The sequence below is a fragment of the Coptis chinensis genome, chromosome 8 (assembly GCF_015680905.1).
Source record: "Coptis chinensis isolate HL-2020 chromosome 8, ASM1568090v1, whole genome shotgun sequence".
NCBI classification, from domain to species: Eukaryota; Viridiplantae; Streptophyta; class Magnoliopsida; order Ranunculales; family Ranunculaceae; genus Coptis; species Coptis chinensis.
Genome location: NC_141463.1, coordinates 2,767,868 through 2,791,263, shown reverse-complemented (window position 1 = coordinate 2,791,263; position 23,396 = coordinate 2,767,868). Strand labels below are relative to the sequence as shown.

Below are 23,396 nucleotides of genomic sequence, written 5' to 3'. Positions count from 1 at the left end.
ATCCTGGACCAGCTGGGATTGGGGCTACATTTAGAGATGTTTCAGGTGACTTTCTTCTCGTTATGTGGAAGAAAATAGGAGTGAATACTAATTATCTAGCTGAATGCTTAGCCATAGTTGAGAGTGTGGAAATTGCAGTACAAAGAAATTGGAAGAATGTGTGGGTTGAATCAAATTCTGTGCGTGGCAGCGGTTTCTGCTTTTGGGTCAGGCAAGCTTCCATGGCAACTCAAGACCAGGTGGAGCAAATGCAACAGTTCGCAATATCCTCAACTTGGAGAGAGGCAAACTTTTCGGCAGATTTGGTGGCAAAAAAAGCTACAACTATGACTTCTAAAGCCCTTTATGTGTATCATGACAAGCCACTATGGTTATATAAATGGGAGGCTGCTTCTAGTACCTACTTTAGGTTTGATTAAGCGGGATATGTGCTTGATGAGGTAGGATTGCAACAACACTTCATTACAATACAATACCCAGTTTTTTTTTTTTTTTTTTTTTTTATACCTTTCTTACTATAACCCTCCCCTCCCTTTTTCCCATACTCAATACAAATCTTAGCTCACTTAGCAAAAAAATAAAAAAAATAAAGGGAAATTTTTGTGAAACATATTATCTAATTCGCTCAGACTCTAATATCATTTATCAGGAAGTTTGACGCAATTCATGCCTTCTACTTCATTCGGTGAATTCACAATATTGGTAGTGAACTTAACAATGTAAATTCATATTAGTCCATCTGAATCATCATAATGTATGGAACACCTGAATTCTCATACTACACTCAGTGGACAATTTATTTAGATATCATTCATCTACTTATGGAATATGGTCATTTAAGCACCATATCACTTTCCTGTATTTTTGTTTTCCTCGAAGAAAAAAAGGATCAAAACTATATAGGAAGCTAGCATCATTTCCATCCTAAGCGCAACGTTTCAGTTGGAATAAGCATGGAAAGACACCCTTGCAAAGATTCAAGTCTTAGTATTCCTCTATCTTTATATATGCTGTATCACTGCATGTACAAACAGTATTTGATGGACATAAGTGGCCTGGACTTAGATTAGTATAGCGAATATAGGTGGCATTAATTTGAACCAAAGAAGCTTGTAATCCAAGCGATAACATGCATGCGGCATCTCCTAAGGTTCGGTAGATATACAGCAATGACAAATAAGATTTAGAGCACAGATTGCACACTAATAGCGTTTACCACAACTGATGTATATATATATATATATATATCATTTTAACAAAACAAGAATTGGAAGGCACGAACATACCAATATACCACGATTGTATATATGTATGTATGAATATATATCTGTTTTACAATATTTGTATGGAAATTCCAAACACATGAACAGACTAAATAATCCAATAACAAATAAATTCTCCTCACGCCTTGTTTGTTGGTTACCAGGTACATTTTTCGTGAAGGTTGCAACACAAAATTCTTAAGCTGAGATGTGCCCCCATCAGACTCGTGCCCTCAGGATCCTTCATGATGTGCAATGCAGGCCTCTATTACAATGCCTCCAAGAAAAGTTTCTAAAGCCTACACAGTCCACACTAAACATAAAATTATTAGGCATATAATCAGTGTTAAAAGAGTGGTGGGGGTAGGGGGAATGAATTGAAAATTTAACTTCAGGAACTAGGACAACTATGGTACGTCATTATACAGAGGAAGAAAAAAGGAAGTAAACATGTGTATTGTAACTGCAAGTATACTAGAACTTATTAGTTTAGGTATTTTCTTTTACTTAAAAGGTTAAAAACAACTGAGCATGACCATCTCGCTCCATGGTGTGGTTTCCATGTTGGTGAGAAAGTTAATAGTTCAATCCAATGCAATTGCTTCAAGCACAACTAAGATATAGCAGATTAGGTTCTTTAATATCATATAATACTGACTCGAGAAGATTTAACTCATACATATCCTACAGAAGGAGAATGTACTCATGATGTGATAATTTCGAACAAGGGAACAACTGATCAATTGCTGTGTATGTGTGATGCCTAAAGCAATTCAATTACAGAAGTTTCAATTACGTTTATCAGGTAGGTAAGGAAACAGTACCTGCATAACTGACAACCTAACAAATTACAAGATACAAATAGAAATGCCAAATGTATGAACGGAAGTATAATCAAGCTCAGATTTAAGTTTGCAGCAGCCAATTAGGTACATTACATTTGGATTATTCAACAGTGCTTATGTATATAAAAGAACATGCAAATTCATGAGGCCAAATACCGCATTAAACCATTATCCTATGTCAAAGAATCCGAAAAAATAAGAGGTTTTATTGGCTCTTTGCGATTTGACCTGCACAAAAGGGGAAAAACTTTGATAAATTTCACAAGGGAACAACTGATTGTGTGATGGAATAACAAAATAAACTAATAATCCTAAGGCAGAAACAAATATCAATCACATGAATAAGCCATACAATTTTGTTAACGAAGTACCCTATATATGCTGCAAAAAGAAACCAGAAACCAGCTGGGGATTAGCAAAAAAACAAAATAAAGTATATAACCAGTAGCCTGCTAATAAATTAAAGGAACTCCACAACACAAGGAACCTGCAAATCAAGAAGCAAAAGTAAAACAAAACCCCAAAGGCTGTGCCTGCAAAGGAGGGGAAACATAAGATAAAATAAAAGATGTGGGTAGGATTTCTAATCGACAGGTTGTTTGAATTTAAGTGAAGTAATGAGAATAGAAAAGCGCAAAATAGAATTCTTGTATAGTATAAAGAGTAGTACAGGGTGAGGGGCTGAAGATGATGACAGAAGCATAGAGAGCACAAAGGAGTGAGATGCAAACACCCTGCACATCATCATCTGTGCTCTCTATCTTCTGTCAACAACATCACCAGTGCTTCCTCTTATTATTAGTATTTCCTATTCTAGTTGTAGATAAGAAGGGAGAAAACTTGAACTAAAAAGGAGGAGACAGAAGGGGTGAAGGATAAATGGTTTTGGGATTGTATACTATAGATCTGCCCTCAACATCCCTATTTATAGAAAGCAAAGTTGTTGAAATGGAGAATAAAGGGGTACTTGAACCGTGCCTGTTGCATGTACTGCTAGTTGTAACCGTTTTCTCACGAGTTAGAAACACTCAAAGGACAGTCCATGACCTTCTCAACAAACTACCGTTTATTTCCCGTGTTTAAGTTTCTTTGAGTGCTCTACTGTATATTTGTATTTATTTATCTTCTACCCATTTTTCCTTTTTCCATATTTTTTGTTTTTTTTTTTTTTTTTTTTTTTTTGTCTTGAGCTAAATGATTATTTAGGAGGTCAAAAAAAAAAAAAAAAAAAAGGCTGCTTGTCCCCTACCATTTTTGTATGATTTTTTTTTCCTTATTCAACCAAATATAATTTTGGTTAAAAAAAAAGATATCAAACTCAGCATTTAGGGTCTTCTATCTTAGAGGAATATTCCTGCTCAGGAACTCTAAACAGACCCTAACTCTCCTAGTCTTCTTACAATGAACAATGAATTCAATAAAAAGATATTCTAACAATAAATTGTTCCCAGCAAAATAGGGAGAAACTTCTCCACATTATGTGTGTTAATAATCGGAGTGTCCCTAGCCCCCTTAATTAGATGACCAAATATTGTGTACAGTGTATTTCTATTCAAATCAATAGTATTCGGTTAGGGATTTAGTGATAAGGAGACCGAGTACATTAATTGTTTACTGTATGAATCATCAGAAAATAAAGTACTACAAACTTGTACTACAAATTTGTTTTTTTTTTTTAGCATTTTTTGAATAATTTTTAAGACTTTTTTTTAATAGTGTTATAGAATTTATTTTGTAGACCTATTATTGCGACTCGCTATTTGGATAACTTTGGTTTGCATTCGCTGACACTTTCACTTTCATTGCCGTTTTAGTCATCCTTTAAACACGTTAAGACATCTATGGGAGCGACTACACCACATGACCCACCACAAAAAAAACCATCCGAAGTTGATTGTGATTGGTTGGTTTAGAGAGAGAAAATAGGAGAGAAAAGATAAAAAGAGAGTTTGAATTGTTATTTTATTTTTATCAACCAATCACAATTGACTTCGGACGTTTATTTTTTGCTGGGCCATGCGTTTTAGTTCTATCCATTAGAGGAATGTTAAGGTGGCAATTCCAATCCCACCACACTTTCACTTTCATTACGTTTTAGTCATCCCTTAACACGTAGGCTAACATCCATTAGCGGAATGTTAAGGTGGCAATTCCAATCCCATCTTGTATGCCAGTGTGCTCTATACTCTATAGTGACAATTTTTTTGTCTTTTTCTTCTCGATCGGGACCTTTCTTCTTTTATTACTTTCCTTTAATTCATTCCCAGAATGGTAAAAAGGTAAAATAGAGTGACATATGTATATTTCTTAGTTCTCCCGATACGACAATAAAAAAGAGAAAATTATCCAAATAAGGCAGGAATGCAACTTGATTGGCGTCAGATATGCAACTTGCCAGGAAGCATGGAGAAGAAAGTGCGTTCAAACTTCAAAGCAACCCCCATCGCATATACCTTATCTCATTTCTATTTGTCGATACCTGATAGGGTAATCAACTGATGGGGTTGCTAATGCAAGATAATATAGTACGTGGCATCACCCTATCGTACTTGATCCTCTAGCCAAACTGGCTCCACTTACGCTTGAGATTTGATGGGGATCGACTATGTGCAATTGTGCATTGGTAAAGGTATAAAGTTTTAGGGGTTTTTAGGTTTTGGTCCTCCTAATAATAGGATAATTAGACTTTGGTCCAACAATGATCGATTATTAAGTTTTGGTCCTCCTAACCGTGAGTTGACTTGGTTGACCAACGATGGGGGTCCGCCCATCTCATATATTTTGCTATTATCCACAATACCCTTGACGTGCCTTACACGTGACTTATTGGTTTTTGAATAAAAAATATAAGACTCGTGTCAAAATCTGGACAAGTAGCCGTTGGAATTCAATTACACCAGGAAATTAAATTCAATTTTCTAATTTCTAAACTAACCGTTGGAATTCAATCCTATAAGTAAGGTTGTCCATTCAATCCTAAAAGGGTAATAGAAAAGAGGGGAGAAGATGGGTAGAAGTGAGGTTGTTGCAATTGTTGCCGCTCCTAATTAAGGTAAAGTTAGGTTAGTTTAGAAGGACTAAAACCTAAACGATGATATTAACAGAATGACCAAAAGTTTTTTTTTTGATAAGCCTGTTTTTAAATGAGATCAGTAACTATTTGATGCTGGTGGGGTTCGAGCCCCAGACCTCTGGTATCATCACCCAAAAGTTTTACCGACTTTGCTAGTCGGCACCTGCACCAAAAGCTAATTGATGTTTACTGTTTTGCAGATTTGTCAATTGTGTTATGAAGAGGGTCATTATGCTTCAACATGTTCATACTTTGGCATTCACTGTGATTATGCACCTTGTTGTGGCTTTATGAGAGTTGTGTTAGGTCACACGAATCAAGGAACTAGACAATTCAAGTATCTAAAGTGTTCTTGTCCTAGTTGTAAGTTTGTGAAATGGATATACTTCGACAAAGAGGTATACCACCAAGTTTGTAACCTCTGCAAGGAACAAGTTGAAGTTTGTGAAGAGTGTGAGTTGTGCACTGGTTGTCATCTTCCTAATACTTGTGTCAAGAGTGCGTGAGAGTTGTGAGAAAGAGTGTTATGTGTAAGCTGTACTAAATATAGTGTAATCTACTGTAGGTGTAATCTGTGTGGATGTAGTGCTATCAAGTACTTTGTGTGTTCTACTGTGGGTGTAATATGTATGGATGTAGTGCTATCAAGTACTCTATTCATACCCTATAAATAAAGTTGTCTGTTTTTAAATAGTACGTCTTTCTAATAGAAACATTACATAACACAAGGTGTTTTTATATATCAAAACATAGCACTGTACTATAGAAGATTCTTCAACACAAAAAACACAAAAACCATAACACTCCAACAGACCATTGTGATAAGATTCTTGAAAACAAAAAAAACAAACAAAATAACACTCCAACATCTTGTGATGTGAGTGATCTCACTGGGTTTGACTTAAAGGCTCATAGAGGCAAGGAGTAGATGTATTCCCTGGTGTACTTGGTGTCTAAACATGACCACCACCATCATCCTCTCCACCAAACCAGTAATGAAACCCCCTTGATCCTCTTTTTCCCCTTGGTGGTCTGCTTCCCCTAGGTGCTCTCCCCCCTTTCCTAGCTCTTGGCACTTGTTGCCCAACATCTTGTTGATTAGCGTTATTCTCCTGATGCTCTTGGTGCTCTTGCTACTGCTCAGCTTGGTTGTGCTGATCATGCTCTTCTTCTTGCCCTCCATTTTAAGCCTTTTGTTTGACTAATCAAAGATTTAAGAAACATTCATTGATGCAATCATAATTTAAAATAGATGACAATCAGTTAAACATAATTTCATTGAAACACAATCCAAATTAACAGGACAGTTCCCTCAAACATTCTTCATACTAACATATCATAATAACATTAAAACATACCGTAGTACCCTATACATAATAGACCTCTACAACAACATTCATCACTCAAACATTTTTCACTCAAACATAAACTTAATAGACCTTACTTAGCATAGACCTAGTTGATCACAAACATAAACACTACTTCAATTTTGGGAGCACAAATCCCTTAGCCTTTAAGGCTTGCACAACAACTTTCTTTGGATTGTTCTGGTGTTCACCACCATGAAGGTATTCCTCCTCCCTTTAGATCCATGATTTTTCTCCTAGTTCAGCTCAACCATGTGATCCAGCACCATTTTGTGTGAACACTTTGGATTAAGGTTTATGAATTGTCTATAGATTTCAGCTTGTTTGGCAGAGAAATTGTTGTAAACACCAGGAAGGATAAGATCTTTTAAGTGGGGTGGGTACCAGTCCAACAATGCCAAGTCCTTTACCTTTACCTTATGCTTTCCCTTTCCCATTGATATGTGTGTGAGAGAAGTGGAAACGAGAGAAGTGAGAAATGTGTGAGAGGTATGAAAATAATATGTTGGTTTTATATCCCAAAGTCAAGTCTAGTCTTAGAAAACAGACAAGTTTTGAAAACAGACCATGCTTATATGTCTAGTCTAGTCTAGTCTTGGAAAATAGACAAATTTTAAAACAGACATGGATATGTGTGTTGGTTTTGGTCTCCTTTGAAAATAGAAAACAGACAAAATCCCAATAGAATAGAAACAAACATGTTAGGGCCCCAATAAAGTTACCTCTTCTGCTTGGTGATGAGCTTGTCTCCTTTGGAGTTTTCTTGCAAGTTCTTGTGTTATGTCCTACTTCACCACATTTTCTTTTGCCACTAGCCTTTTCTTCATCATTTCCCCTTATCCTTTGTTTCTTTGGCCTCCCTTGTCTTCTCTCATTTGGAGGAGGTAGTACAACATTCTTAGGTTTAATTTGTTTATAAAAAAAATAAAATAAAAATCATATTCATTTAGATAACAAATAAATAAAACAGTGTAGATTCAGATAACAACTTTGTCCCAGTGTTCTTTATTGGCAATTGGATAGATATAACCTGCATAAGTTGCTCTAAATGACTCCGCAGTATAGTAATGACTGCAATACCTAAAAAATATACAAAATATAAGAAGATAATATGAAATATTATAAAACAAAATAATTTACATTAACATAACAACTTACTTGGCCCAACTCTCCTTCTTTGGTCTTCTTGGTCTTATCACAGCTATTGCATGGACACAAGGTATCCCTATCATTTGCCACACAATGCATTCACATGTCATATCAGTAATATGCACAAGAAAGGTCTTCCCATTCTTGGTATTGGTAGCCAAAAACTCATTTGGTGCAACTCCTGAAATCTTATACCTAAGATACTTGGCTTCCAACTTTTTAATTACACCTTGTACAGCAGGTACCAAATCACCCTCACTTAGTCCATCACCTATCTCTTTTCTATCATACATATGTGACATAATTGTCAATGTATAATTGTCCACAAACTGTATCAGTGGCTTGTCTCTGATCTTAAGGATCCAAGAATTAAAAGATTCACAATAGTTACTTGTGACAGCATCAGTCTTTGGTGTTATATCAAAATATGATCTAGCCCATGTCTTCCTAAATTCCTTCTCCAACAATTTTTGGCATCCTTGTCTGCCTGCTCTATTGAATCTATAAATGCCTTATGTGTAGTTATCCTATATGTTTTAGCTACTTCCCAACATAAACTCTCCAAATAATGACCTTTAAAGGCAGTCTTAAAATTCTTGTACATATGTCTTAAACAGAACTTGTGATTGAGGTGACCTAATGGTGTGAATATAGACTATAATATGAGAAAATAAAGTTTAAATATATGATGTAATATACCTGTGATATGCATATGGGAAGTTAGTTGCAACACAATCAATGAGACCCTTCTGCCAATCAGATATAAAAGTGAGCTGTCCTGCTGGATGTTTGTTCAAGTGGGGCTCAAGTAAGCTCAGCATCTTGTTCCAGATAAACTTATTCTCACCCCTACATATAAAGATAGCAAGTGGAAAAATGTCATTCATTGCATCCATTCCTATGGCACTAAGACAACATCCCCCCATACTTGCCCTTAAGAAAGCAACCATCAAGTCCAATGATTGGCCTACACCCCTTCACAAACCCATCTAATGATGTCTTGTAACGTATGCAACAAAGAAACCCACAAACTCATCTACAGAATCCTTGTACCACTTTACAATGTTGCTTTCATTCATTTCCAAAATTTGTTTTTTCATTTCTGAAATCACCATGTACCCTTCTTCATAATTACCATGCATTTTCTCTAGTAACATGATCCTTGCTCTCCAAGCAGTCCAATAAGATATGTGTACACCATACTCACGATATATCTCATTAAACAAGTCAACTGGAGCAAAGGTTGGATGGGCCCTTGCAAATGCTTCCAATTCATTAGCAACCCAAGGAGCTTTGGCTTGCACAACTTTGTTTTCCTCATCAGCTTCACAAGATGGATGTTATTATATTTCTTGAGTTTCACTGTAAGCTCATTTATCTTCTTGCTACATTTCACAAACCACTTGCAGTCTTTATCTTTACAAATCACAAAATACCTTTCCTTATCATTCTTCTTCTGTTTGAAACTAAACCTGTGTGAGACTGCCATATCTTTTATAAATTGTCTACACTCTCCAATGTGTCTCCATTCCATATTTGTTTTCAATTTCAAGTTCTTTTTGGAGACTGTTGCTTCTGGGTTATCAGTCCTCTCAGTATCTTCTTCCACATAGCAATTTCTTGTTGATATCACAAAATTGTTCATCTCAGTATCTTCTTCTTCATTATCTGACACTAGTGAACCTTCTGAAGTTTCACTTGAATGTACATCAACAGGATCCCAATTCTCATCTTCTTTCTCATATTTAGGATCACCCAAATTAAATGTATCTTGACTACAAGGGCCAAATCTAGCAACCACTTCAAACTGTCTATCATTTTCATCATCTGAGCTACCACCAAAGAATATATCATTGTTTCCATGTTCAACATCATGCTCAAATGTCTCACCACTCTCAAACAAATCATTGAATTGAGAAAGAACTTCTTCCACACATGGTTGACTACTCCCAACAACTTGTTGATCAACAACAGTTTCTTCCACACCATCTCCATCCTCACTTTGACTTTCAAAGCCAATCTCCCCGATCATCCTTAAATCCTTCATCCAATGATTCATCACTTGCTTCTAGAATTGGTTCAACATCATCTTCATCACTCTGACTTTCAAAATTTGAGAAATTAGACATGCTTTGTAAAAAAGTCTTTGGAATCCCATCTTTTAGCAATACTACTCTTCTAGGAAGTTTTGCATTTGGTTTTTTGTGTCAGAATAGGTTGTTTTGAAGTGGTTAAGTCTACAATGACATTTCTAGTTGACTCATCATTTGGCATAGGCTATGAAGTGGTTAAGTCTACAATGACATTTTCACTTGACTCGTCATTTGGCATGGTCGATCAAGTCAAAGATGAGAGAGATGGGCTTGGATGATGTGAAGGAACTGAACTAGACTCATCAATTGGTGGACTTGAATTAAGTGTGGACTCATGTGTGGGCATTAAATTAGGTTCATGTGTGGGCATTGAAGGACATACACCCATGACCCTAAGGTTTGTCTCCCAATCTTAGGTTATTCCTTGCACATTCTGGTAATCATAAGACACAAACAGATAGAATTTGTATAGGCCCCCACTTTGTGGCTCATTAAGCCCACGGATCTAGCCCAAAGGCTTAATCCTAGCTACACCCGATAACTAGTCTATTTAAGAATATGTCAAGGTTCATTATTGTAGAAGTATAAGGATAAAAGTTCAAAGAGATAACAATTCTTTTGACAAACAAACACAGTCCTCTTAAGACTCAATCTCTACCAATCTATAAAAAACATTCTCTCTCACAACAAGGAACTACGTTGAAACTTGATCCCTAGATATTAGATCTTGGGTACGTAGGCAGCCATTATCTTGGTTCAGTTTCATCTCCCCCAACATCAATTTCCTCTATTTCTTAGTGCGTTTTTTATCATTTGTTCTAGTTGTGTTGAAGCAAGTTATTGCCGAAACAGAATTTATTGTCACTTTCAACCATTATGTTCTCTCACATATCCATAAGTTGTTTGTCAGTACTCAGTGGACACAAATACCTTGCTAAAATGCATTGAACAGATGACACCTTTTTCCTGAGAACAAACATCCTAATTTCCTTGATGAATTCCATCCAATTCAACTCATCTTCTTCTACTGAATATACTCTCCTCAATCCACCAGAGTACTCCTCCAAACCAAATAAACCAGGCATAGTTTTTTTTCCATGAACCTCCCAAATGAACAACAAATTTTCTTTTACCATACCACATGACTGAACCAAAGCCAAAACACAACATTTTATATAATAAGGAATGGACATAAACATCAATAAAATACAAACTGAAATACAAATCCACTATTCTTAAATAATTATTTAATGGCAACAACATGGAGAATCCCTCATTTTAAATTAAATAACATAACCAACAGACAAAAAAGGTCTAATCCATTGGAATAAAAAAATACGTAATATTTATGACCTAACTAAACGTTATTAGGGTTTAAATATTCAAAACAATCATTGACATGCAAATTAAACATGCAAAAGAAGGAGCATTGACAACGTACCTAACCAAGTTTGCTTTTTTTTTTATATATATAAAACTCCAACTCCTAACCAAGTTTTTTTTTTAATATATAAAACTCCAACTCCTAACCAAGTTTGCTCTTTCCTTCGAAGATCCAAACTACGTCAATTAGAGATTGTTAACACTGTCATTCTCTCTGTGTGGAAAATGATAGAACAGAGAAATGAGAAACATAAATGAGAGAGAATGAAAGAAGATAAATGGCGTGAGTTAGTGAGTGTATTCCCGCCAATTTTATCGAGATCCACAGTTAACACGTGTTTTGATAACAACGGCCAAGATCTAGATGATCTTACCCGTTAAAAATAGACCACATGTCTCATCACATACCGTCGAATTGGCGTCAAACTACAAAATTGGAGATGGCCAACTCGGTCAACATTGACCTCATAAGGGTATTGTGGGTAATAGAAAAATATGTGAGATGGGCAGACGTCCATCGTTGGTCAACCAAGTCAACTCAAGGTCAACTCATAGTTAGGAGGACCAAAACATGATAATCGATCATTGTTGGACCAAAGCCTAATTACCCTATTATTAGGAGGACCAAAACCTAAAAAACCCAAAATTCTAACAAAAATTCTCATGCTTTTGCTAGTGTGCTCTCAGAGCAAATCCAATAGGGTGTTGTATGGGGTTGCTAAAGGTCATATAGCACCCCAAACACTAAAATGTCATTCCAATAGGTCTAGGGTTTTAAATTTGGCTGGTGTGATAAATCCAGTTAAATTTGTGGCTTTGTCAAGCAGCTGCCAGAATTATGTTCCGGAAGACGGACAATAGAATTTTGCAATCTGTATGTTAAATTTCGACGGACGGCACACTTTCAACCATTATGCTTTAACTTTCAACTTAAGTTTATAAAATATTGAACAGACGGCACACTTTCTGCCGTCTATATCAATTTGATACTTCAACTTCAAAACCTCAATTTGAACTGCTTTTAAGTTTTCACACGACAAATTTGATTTGGCTAGTTTGCAAAACTGCTAAAAGAGCTTAGGTGGCACCTTTTAGCATCTCTATTTAGCAGCTCCCCATTAGACTTGCTCTAACGCATGAAAGAGTAACACAGTACAGCCCCCTTAACGACGTATCACACATAAGTGTAATAAACTTGTAACACTACACAACTTCAAGAATTGATCGTAAAAAAGTGGTCATTTGTTTATGCACTTGCGAAAAATTTTGAATAAACCGGCCTAATCCTGCCACCATAATATATCCGTATTTTGATGCTACTAACGTGGTATTAGACTCAAGCTCGACAACTAGCTGGAAGAGGGCATCTCGATCCAATAGTAAAACTTCTCAATTCACTGTCAAGTTGTCAACTACCCTCCAATCTCGAATCGTTGAATGGTGAGGAACATTTTGAAAGTTTGCATAAACCTTAATTGCTACACTGAAAATTTATCAAAATCCAAATATGTAGTCCGAAAAACTTTTGTAGTTCAGTTATTTGGTCAACCAAAAGAAAGCACGTACTGTGTCTGTAACTCTGTACAGACTCTGTTTGTATGCACTTGTTCAAACGTTTCTAACAATTCGAGGTGAAACAAACTATGCATTGCCATCAGCTGGCATTGGTGCAATTCTTTTTCCCAGAGTTTTTTTTTTTTCGATGGTAAACTTTACAATCAGAGTTGCTTGTTGTGGAGTTGCTTTTTGCTTCCTAGCATTAGTCGTCCACTAATGTGGAGCCGTTATTTTTGCGCCCACAATAGTTTGGGACCCACTTAACCCCACAAAGGGTCATTCCGTTTTTGGACAAAAGACCTTTATCTCATGCCACGCTTTCCATAATGGGGAAGATAGAGAGAGAATCTGACCCTGTCTACACATGCATTTTACCCCACAGTACTCAGTTGTTGCTTTTTTTTCTGGATGGAAGTCCAGAAACTTGACAAGTTGGTTATCTCTTCTGCTGGACTCGTGTAAGTGGTCAGACTGTCTAAAGTTCTATACTTTGTAAGGCTACGAGCGTATGTGTTGTAAGACTGGTCTGTGCCTAGCTCTCTGGACTCTGGACCCCCCAATATGACGTTCCCAAGACTACCAGGTCAGTCTATTTTTTATTTGGTAAAAACAACCATTTGTTCTAGAAAACATGGAAGAAAAAAACGTCAACAAAACAAACAATATACATCATTTATCGTTTTGAATTAATCAACCACTATATGGTGATTTATTGAACAAAATACAAAACACTACAGTAGATTCACATTTTTCCCTCCCTACTTTGTAGACTAATAAGCAAGTAGAGGTCAGACCAATTTGATGACCCTTTCTTCTCAATTCTCATCATGCTGGCATGCATCGTTTTACTTGAAGAGCATCATCTTCTTTATCTGGTGATTGGCTGTCTTTGTGCTTTCAGATAAAGAAGACTTCCTTTCAGATTAGTTTATTAAATCATGCCACCTTTTACCAAAAAATAATATAAATCATGCCACCTTTTACCAAAAAATAATATAAATCATGCCACCTTTAATTGGAAGATGATAGAAAGTCAGGGTACTGTCTTTTTTTGACTTGACTGTTAAATCGATTGCTCTACCTTTGATAATGTGGTCGTTGATACGTGTCGTGATAATAGGAAAAGAGAAAGAAGGCTTATATGAGATGAGAAGAGATCCAGTTGCTGTTATGGAGGTTGGTTTGGTAGCCCACCAAGCAGTAATATAATGGCCCATCTAGTTGTTTGAAGTTATGAGCGTGGGTCCAGTGACGAGTAATATGTTGAAATTGTGAACTGGAGTTTAGAGTACCGAAAGGGTTGGATTTGGACTTCGTTTGAAATTTTTTTTTGCTACAGGGGCCCATAAAGTGACAGCTCAATTCTTCAATAGTCAATACCGACTGGAGGCCCAGGAAACCAACTAGTTCATGTATCAGTATTAAAGTTCTTCCCATTTGGCTTGGTAAAATAGTTTAACAGAGCCACAGACCAGACTAGTTCATAACCTACTGATTGAGCTATATTAACCAGAGTCTTAAAATAATTATAAATTTATTAGCGTGAAACCTATTCTGGCATGTGTAATGCGCATGTTGTTTTTCACACTTATTTTATACTATCTATCCGAAACCGAAATCAATCGGGTTAATAAAAAAATCTGATTCCAAAATTCAAATTTGAATCGATCATTAAAAAATTTAAATTCCTGACCCGATTTGTTGTTGCTCTAGATGTAAGGAGGTCCCACTAACCATAGTTAGTAATTCGGCGAATTATTCGTTTAATTCGAAAAACACTTAAAAATATCGTATTTTTCAATGATACGGAATAATTCATTAATTCGGTAAGAAATCATTAATTCGCGAATTATTCGTATTGTCACTATAAGTTTATTGAGTATGTTGTCAAATTTTATCGTATTTTTTATTTTTAACTTCGTATTATACTCGAATTACTTACAAACCCGAACTTTTGTATAGATTGTGGCATGGGTTGTAATAATAGTGTAAAAATTTGTCTAGAATTTCCAATAAAATTGTCAAAATTTCGGCGAGAACAAAATCGGAAAAATAAAAAAACGAGGTATTAAAAAAACTATAGGTGGAAGCGCGCTCTTTAAAGTAGTTAGATAATAATATTCGTTGATCATGTTTCAAAAATAAAATTCAAGTACCGCGATGAACTGAAACATTGCAAACTCTCTTAAAAGGATAAACTTTTCAGATTCTCCAATTAAAGCCCAACTGCCAATTGGACGGGTCCACTACACTCTAGTCCGATACTATATATTCATAGTATGTGTAAACTGTAAAGCAGCTGCAACAAGCCAACAATAATATTTATTTCAACCCAGCCAAAGAAACCACTGTTAAATGGATACTTAATTGAAAGTTAAAAATATGGAATTTAGATTTGCACAGATTCATTGAAAAATGAATGAGTAATTTGTCTCTCAAGTTATTCTATTTGTAGGGGTGTAATACAGGGGGTGGGTCAACCCAATTTTAACTAAAAAACTTTCTAATTCTTCAAGCAATTCACAACATAGGGTCAAATAATGATGAATTTGAACTCAAAACTAGGGGTGGATCTGGTCTGGGAATACAAAAAATCCAATATGCTAGCCAAATCCGGTTCTAGGGGTGTAATACGGGGCGGGTTGAAGTGTTGTGTCTTAATACTATCACCCACAACACCAATGGCAACACAATACACACTTGTTTATTGAGAAAACCCATTTTCATTCAAACAAGTGATCCAAGAAAAACGGTGGGTTTTGGGCGGGTCATCTAGGTCGGATGGAAATTATCATTTTAACCCAATTTTAACTAAAAAAAACTTTCTAATTCTTCAAGTAATATATTTTCAATTCACAACATAGGAAAAAAAAAAATTGAATCAATATATCAATAAAAAAAAAAAAAAAAAAAAAACAACTTGAATTTGAACTCAAAACCATATCTGTAAATTTGAAACTTCTTTATCGTGATTTACCATTTGTAAAACATAATAAAATGAATATGGGAGCGAGGATCTATGGTACAAAACAATAAAATATAAACTAAAAGAATTCGAAATTAATACAATGATGAATGATTCATCTTCTCCAAAATTCGAAAGTTGAATTTGAACTTTTGATATTTGCCCATTGTTCAAAGTTAAATATTTGAAATTGATGTTGAACTCATAAGTTTGTGTTCATATCTCTTAAATTTATATAAAAGTTAAAAGAAAAATATAAAAAATTGAAAATACAAAAATATTTTAGAGTTAATCCGATCCATTCTTGAAATTTCGGAATCGAAAAATCGGTCAAGCCGGACCAATTTGGCTTGATAGGTCGGTTTTGAACCATATAAAACCTTTATCGTGATTTACCATTTGTAAATTAATTATTTTCCATAACATAATAAAATGAATACGATAAAAACGACAAAACAATAAAATATAAACTAAAAAGGAAATTAATACAATGGTTTGATTTTTCTCCAAAATTCGGTTTGAACTTTGATATTTGCCCGATGTTCAAAGTTGGATAGCGGGTGAAGATATCCGATAAAAGTTAAAAGAAAATATAAACAAAATACAAAAATATTAGAATGATGGATAGTCGGTTTTGAGCAAAAACCTGATTTTTTTTTTTTACTCCTACCTATAGCTTGAAATGAAATGAGTTTTTTTTTTTTTACTTACCTAAAAATGAAATGAGTTTTACGTAAAGAGATAGAAACCTTTTCGAAATAGTGCAATGGTTCGAAAATATTGCATTATGCCAAAAAGGTGTAATCTTTCGAAATAGTCACTGGTTTGAAACAATACTTTATGCCGAAATAGTGTGTCATTTCGAAACATGTGACTTTTTAAAGAGGTGTTTAACTTTTTCAAAGAGTCACTGTGCTGTTTCGAAAAACCACTACTCACATATAAATAGTATACGAATTTGGAGGGAAAGACGAAACATATCACACATTTTTTTATATTTCTCATCTCTTTCTGTTCTTAGTTAAATATTATGTTGTGTTCGCTGATTCTATAAAATCGAAGTGCTAATTTTCTATAGAAAAAACTGTTTTATCTTTGGAGACAATTTCCTATCAACCTTCAAGCACCGTGAAGAGAAAAATATGTTTTAAGGACATAATGGTTCTACACTAAGTTCGGATTTAACAAAGAAGTACAAAATACTTATAAGACAAAATATTTGTATTGTTTGGTGATTGATAAAGATTAAGTACATTTAAGTTATATATTCTTAACAACCACTTCGCGTCTACACTCTAAATATCCACCGATCAACATGCTGCCGAAGAAGTTGATGTTTGGTTTGCTTGATTTTTGTAGAATATGGAATATATATAAGGAATAATGTTTATCCAAAAAAAAATATACAAATGGAGCATAATTGTTTTTTATTAATTTCCTGTGAACTCTAAAATCTAACCACATGTTAAGGACCAATTAGACCACCACTGAATTCCTATAACTTGGTTTTAATTATGAGTGGGGCAGTGGGCCCAAAAGTAAACGCTGAGTAGCATGTAGTGCCAGTGTTTCAATACAGTAGCCCGACTTTGTCTCCGACCTTAGCAATCACTTGGCCCCAAGAAGTGACCGTCTTTAGCATTTCAGTCCACACACCTGACAATGTACTATGTGAGTATGTGAGACATACTTGTCAAATTAATCGAATCATCAAGGCTCAAAAAAGTTTATAGTGTATACCGTTGTGCCATAATTGTGGAATTCATAAAGACATGGATCAATTGATCAAACGCTTATAAACATATCATTTTTGTGTATGTGTTGGACTGTTTGGTACTTCTCTTTTGTTTTTGTTGGTGAAACTGTTTGGTACACCTGAGAAGGTGCAGTGTACGCATTTAAGGAAAAGTTTACAGATAAGTCGATCACCCTCACTGACACTGTCATATCTAAATGATTACTTGTTGAAAAAAAAAATGTCGCGTGGTACAAAAGTCCTCTAATCAATGTCCTAATCAGTCTTTGCACTGTGGAGCAGCTTAGTTATAAACAACCATTAGAAACAAAGTCGTGAATCACGTGATCTGCCTCACACACACAAACTTCTAGTCAATGTCATAATCAGTCCAACCAAATGATGATCTTTTTCATCGATTAAAGAAAAGTATATATAGCTCTGAATTAAATAACTCTGATACCAGTTTAGCCGACCATATATAGTTAATTATAGAATTTGATTTGATAACAATGCCCAGCCGACCAAAGAGAATAGTCGATCAATAGTAACCATGTTTCAGGCCTAGTATCTGATTGACCTTTCTCGGACAGTTCTACGCATAGTCAAGTTGTTTTGAGTTGGACGCGCGCTCTAAAATTTATTTCTGTACCTAGTGCTTCAACCAAGTTACTACATTTTATGTTCCATTAGCCTGCAGATTCGAGATTATATTCAAACTTTGTGAAATAGTAGCAAACAAGCATTGATATCAATTTGGTCCGCGCGAAGGTTTTGACAAAACAATCCCAGTAGAAAAATTCCTGAAAAATACCGGTTACGTTATATTAGATCGCTTTGAGCAGGTAAAGTTCCCAATTAAATCAACCAACTAGCCTAGAAATCTCGTGGATAAATGCAAGACGAGTAATCCCACAAATGAAATACACCCCGTGTATACCTAGCAAAGAAGAATCAAGCGTATTATGTAATGAGAAGACGATATATATAAAAACACACATGCATTAAATATCGTATCTTGGTCAAACCTATAAGGCGAAAATAGCATCATCTCCAAGAGCTGATACAATCTATCAATTATCACCCAAAAAGGAAAATTCAAAATTTCAAATGACGGGTTCAAGTGTTCAATTCAAGAGGGAATTATAAACGTACACCGCACTGAATCCTAAGAGAATTTGGGCCAAACGAATTTTAAAAAGGTCGAGTTGAGCATTTGGCAAGAATAGAAGGTGTACCCGTATAAGGTGTCACTAAGTCCCGCAGACGAGGAAAAAGAAAACAAGTGAGTTGAAGAAGATTGAAGTCTTTCTAGCGATAAAAAATAGTGATGGCCGGTGGATACGCATATCTTTCTTGTTGCTAAAAAAATGTAAAAAGCATCTTTCTGCCCTCATTTGCCAATGTTTAGGTCCATGTTTGACAAAGTTTGAAGTAGATATTGTACTCCCTGGAGTCCTGGACTTGTGTAGCTATAAAACTCTATGATTATTAGACGAATTCTATGATTCTATCTATAAAACTAGCCATGCAGCCCGACCTGTGGCCGGGCCTGTTATTCTTAAACCCATCATGTCTGGCCTATATTTAAAGGAAGCACTTGGAAGTTTAACATATCCATATCCAATAAGTAATCCATATCCATATCTATTAACTAATACATATCCATATCTATTAACTAATAACTAATACATATCAATTAACTAATCTATTGTTTTTTAGAATTTGTTTTTTTTTATCCCATGCGTACATTTGAAATAATGAAATAATTTAGCTTTGTTTTTTGTTTTAGCATAACACATGAAAAAACAATTTTAATTTATATTAAATTAGAGAGCAGGCCAAATTCAAGATTAGTTTGGTAAGAAGGCAAGTAATTATTTTTCAAATATTGACTATTTTAAAAACTTTGCTGATGTGGCTCACTATGAGCATCTTGGGAGAAACGGATATTAATATAGATAGGATTTTGAGTTTTTTTTAGATAATTGTCCAATGAGGCAATGTATAACTCGAATATTTTTTTTGATTGGGCGATTTTGATGTTGTATTAAGAAACTATTACTACAAAAGTGTGCCACAATTTTTGATTAACCATTTATTTATATAACAGTGGGTAATCTCTTTGAACATTGTTTCTGCGTTTTATTTATTTCTACTTTGACCATTTGCAGCCCGATAACTAGCTAGCTAGCACCCTATATTACAATAAGAATTTTTTATATTGAATTTTTTATATTAAAGTTGAATCCGAAAATCTGGGCAAATCTTCCCTTCATCAGTTTCTCTCTATAGAGTATAGACTATTGTTTATATAAGTAATCGGTGCCTATAATTTAAGTAAGCTTTGGCTTGGCACATTCTTTATATGAAATTTGATTATATGTATCCATTCTTAAAGGTCGAATGCATGTTTTATTATTGTTTATTTTGGTCGCTTTTACTACAACTGCACCCACTAATGCAAGCCTTAACAAAATAAGTGATTACTAAACATAGTGATGTGATTTAAGGATTTGCATCATTTTGATATGCACTATCCATACATTATCAATTAGGTATTAACAAAAACGTACACATAATTGATCAAATAAGATCATACTAAGTAGAATACTTTATCAGCAAGAGTAGATGTAAATTAAGACGAGGAGTTGTTTTGCAACTTGGAACGCAAAACGAGAAGACTGATAATTGTCTCATCCTCTATTTTTAGCTAGGCAATGCGGTCCCCAAATGATTTTAAGTTTTTAACGTAGACTGTAGTCTTTTATGTTTGCACAATGACATAAACGTACAGTGGAGTGAACGGTCGACATTCAAAGGCATAAGGCTTTCGCCAACTTGATCAGCTCAAATTGGACGAATTTTTTTTGGTTCTAGCCCAGAGTGCACTGAAAATGTTTGCGTTGTTTTCTTTGCATTTACCTATTTCTCACGAGATTTAGAATTAGGCATCAAAGAACATTAATCTGTACTTTTTAACTCCACAAAATTAAACCCACTGATAATGAATCTATGATTTCATTTGATTGAAGGATATGCAGTGTTATATCACTAGCATTTTGCAGGGCGATTAAAAAAGGTATACCCTATATTATACCCGATGAAATATAATCAGATCTCAATGTAAGAAAAGGCTGATAATATCTCGCAGACTGGAACATATACGCTCGGATCTGATGCTTTCTCCACCAAACGCTTTGGACTAATCCGTGTCTGCCATTCCAAGATGTACATTTCTTAGCTAGTAGGCAAGGATCAAACTCAAGTTAGCATAGATGGTGTTTGCTGATTGGGAAGTCTAGGGGTGAAGTCACCGGCCATTTCCAGACAAAGGGTCCTACACGTACACATATATGTGTTGATTTGAACCAAGAAAACACATATGTGTATTCATTTGAACCAAGAGCTCCAACACTTAAGCTTCCAAAAATATGTTAAAGTAATATATATAAACTACACCACAAGAAAACCCTAGAAATAGCAAAAGAAAAAGCTCATCTGAAGACTTTATTTCATCATCATCACACTATTTTCGCGTACAAACATTTCATCTCCTGTCCCCATTCCCACTTTTCCCACGTAACTACTTGATAACGACACACGCCATTGTCCCCATTCTCATTTCCCTTCTCTTTAAGTCTCTCTATACCTCCTTACCTCTCTTTACACCCCTTTTCTTTCCTAGCTAGCTTCTTTCAATATGGGTTTGTATAGCAGTCTAAATGATGCTTCACCAGGATCAATCCCTTTATTCTTAGTAATATTCATCGCAAACTGCGTAAACTATCTTCGATCCTTAATGTTCGGTATAGTTCAGGTCATGGGATTTTCTAGATTCTATTCACTGGGTGATGCTGTCGCCACCGAAGGACTATTCAGCGCGATGAGTTCGGGTTTAGCTAGGCTTATCATGGTGTCAGAGCAGAGCAATAATATGAGTGGGGTTTTTTGTTATAAGAGCGAAGATAGAGTAGCTGAATCCACATATTCAGATAACTGTGTAGTGTGCTTGTGTAGATTAAAAGATGGTGAACAAGTGCGGAGTTTAGCATGTAGGCATGTTTTTCATAAGACATGTTTGGATGGATGGGTATTTGATCATTTGAATGTAACTTGTCCACTTTGTCGGTCGCCACTAGTTTCTGAAGAACGATTCAAAGTTGCTCAAAGGCAAGTTGCTGGGGACCTTGTCACGTGGTTTTCGATGCGTTAGATATGATATGATGGAAAATGAAGATGATGGTGATGGTTTATGTGCCTGATGTATGTACGTTTGACCATCACCATGTGGGATGTCTTTCATTTTTGTTTTACTCTTCTTTTTGTTCCAGAGTTATACTCTTTCGTATTTTGTACATTTTTCTTCTTTTCTTTTTTGAAGGACTCCTTTTGAGTTCTTTTCTACTGTTGTACTTGTACAGTATAACCTCTACAGTTAATAAGAAGATTTTACATGGTACGTAGCCCATGTTTGATGACTTCACTTTTTTTTTTTTTTTTTTTTTTTTCACTTGATGTTTATTAGAAGTAATTCTAGACGTCAGAATAAATAGCGTGCCCGCCCTTTGCGATAGTCGTATAGTTTGTATTTGTACCGATATTAGATATTTTTTATTTTAGTTTTATATTTTAAAAATTTGTAATTTCTATATAAACTATTGTAATTTATATAGAAATAAAAAAATAAATATTTCTCTCTCTAATTTATCATGGTATTCTTTTTCATTGTGAGGTTGATAACAATCTATGGTATTATTAGCCTATAAGGTTTATTCTGACTAGAAGGTTGCTGAACAACAACATGAATACGGATTTTGGATATATAAAGAAATGTATCGCTTCTAAATATTCTCTAACAAAGAGTTGCACCAATGACATATCCAATGATTCTTCAAAAGGAATTCCGGAACAAGTTACAACTATGTCATAGTAGTTGCCATTTGATCCACGTAGAATATCACCGCAACAGACGCGTAATGTTTGTTGTTTGGTTGATTTATGTATCTCGTTAGATTTCATTAGGATTGTGATGTGTTAACGAGGATTAACACCATCATATTTCAGTGTTACCCGAAACAGTCTGTCACCCTCTTTTATTTTGGTAACTAAATCTCAGCCATTTCCTTCCTTAGATAAAAATAAATAGGAATAAATATAAGAAACAATGTCTTCCCGCCACTTCTTCCTCATGTACTGCTACTACCATTTCTAATGAACAATCTAATCATACATATCTCGTTCTTCTCCTATCACTTATCTCTTCCGTTCGATGATGTCAAACAATCATTTTCTTCTATGACTTCTTGTGTTAAATTGTACACATGGTTGTACCTTTTATTTACTTAAATTCTACAGTCATGAAGATATGCAATGATCAGATTGAATGCTTTACTCATCAGAACTAAGACAACTACTATCAGGTGGCGATAGTTCTGTCCAAAAAAAAATTTACTATAAAAATAAAAGACTTCCTAAGCATGGGTTTATGACCGGTGGACATCAATTGTACTTAGCTTGATAACATAGCAATGGAATATTAAGTGCCAGACATCAGTTGTACGTACTAGGAAGGCCTTGTGTAATACTAAGAAGATGAGGTAGTGCTATTTGTAGCTTACTAAAACGAACACGTATTCACTTAAATTATGATTTGCTATGTTGTCAAGCTTATTAGAATATTATGAGGTCTTGCACTTGTAGATTTTCCACTCCACTTGCAATTATAATTGTTAGGGGCAGAATTATATCTCCTTTTTATTTTTTTGTTAAGGAAGAAGATGAATAGTTCCATGTAGAATTCTATTTTTGAGATTTAGTTACCAAAATAAAAAAGGGTGACAGGCTGTTTCTAGTAACACTGAAATATAACAGTGTTAATCCTCACGTTTAACACGTCACAATCCCAATGAAATCTAACGGGATTAGATGTGCCCACACAAGTTTCTTTGTGCAGGTACCTTCTCT

At 35.0% G+C, this 23,396-nt stretch overlaps 1 protein-coding gene and 1 long non-coding RNA gene across 2 annotated transcripts; one reads left to right on the top strand and one right to left on the bottom strand.

The window, feature by feature from the left end:
- Nucleotides 1-1,283: 1,283 nt before the first annotated feature.
- On the bottom strand, nt 1,284-3,176 carry LOC147479312 (uncharacterized). Its single transcript, XR_015206586.1, has 2 exons — nt 2,460-3,176; nt 1,284-2,335 (listed from the first exon to the last, which is right to left on the bottom strand). It is a non-coding gene; the product is annotated as an uncharacterized LOC147479312 (long non-coding RNA).
- Nucleotides 3,177-20,438: 17,262 nt separating this feature from the next.
- On the top strand, nt 20,439-21,910 carry LOC147479311 (E3 ubiquitin-protein ligase RHA2A-like). The gene has a single exon (XM_086579999.1). It carries the CDS (start codon nt 21,133-21,135, stop codon nt 21,643-21,645), a length of 513 nt encoding a protein of 170 aa, XP_086436125.1. The 5' UTR covers nt 20,439-21,132; the 3' UTR covers nt 21,646-21,910.
- Nucleotides 21,911-23,396: the final 1,486 nt, after the last annotated feature.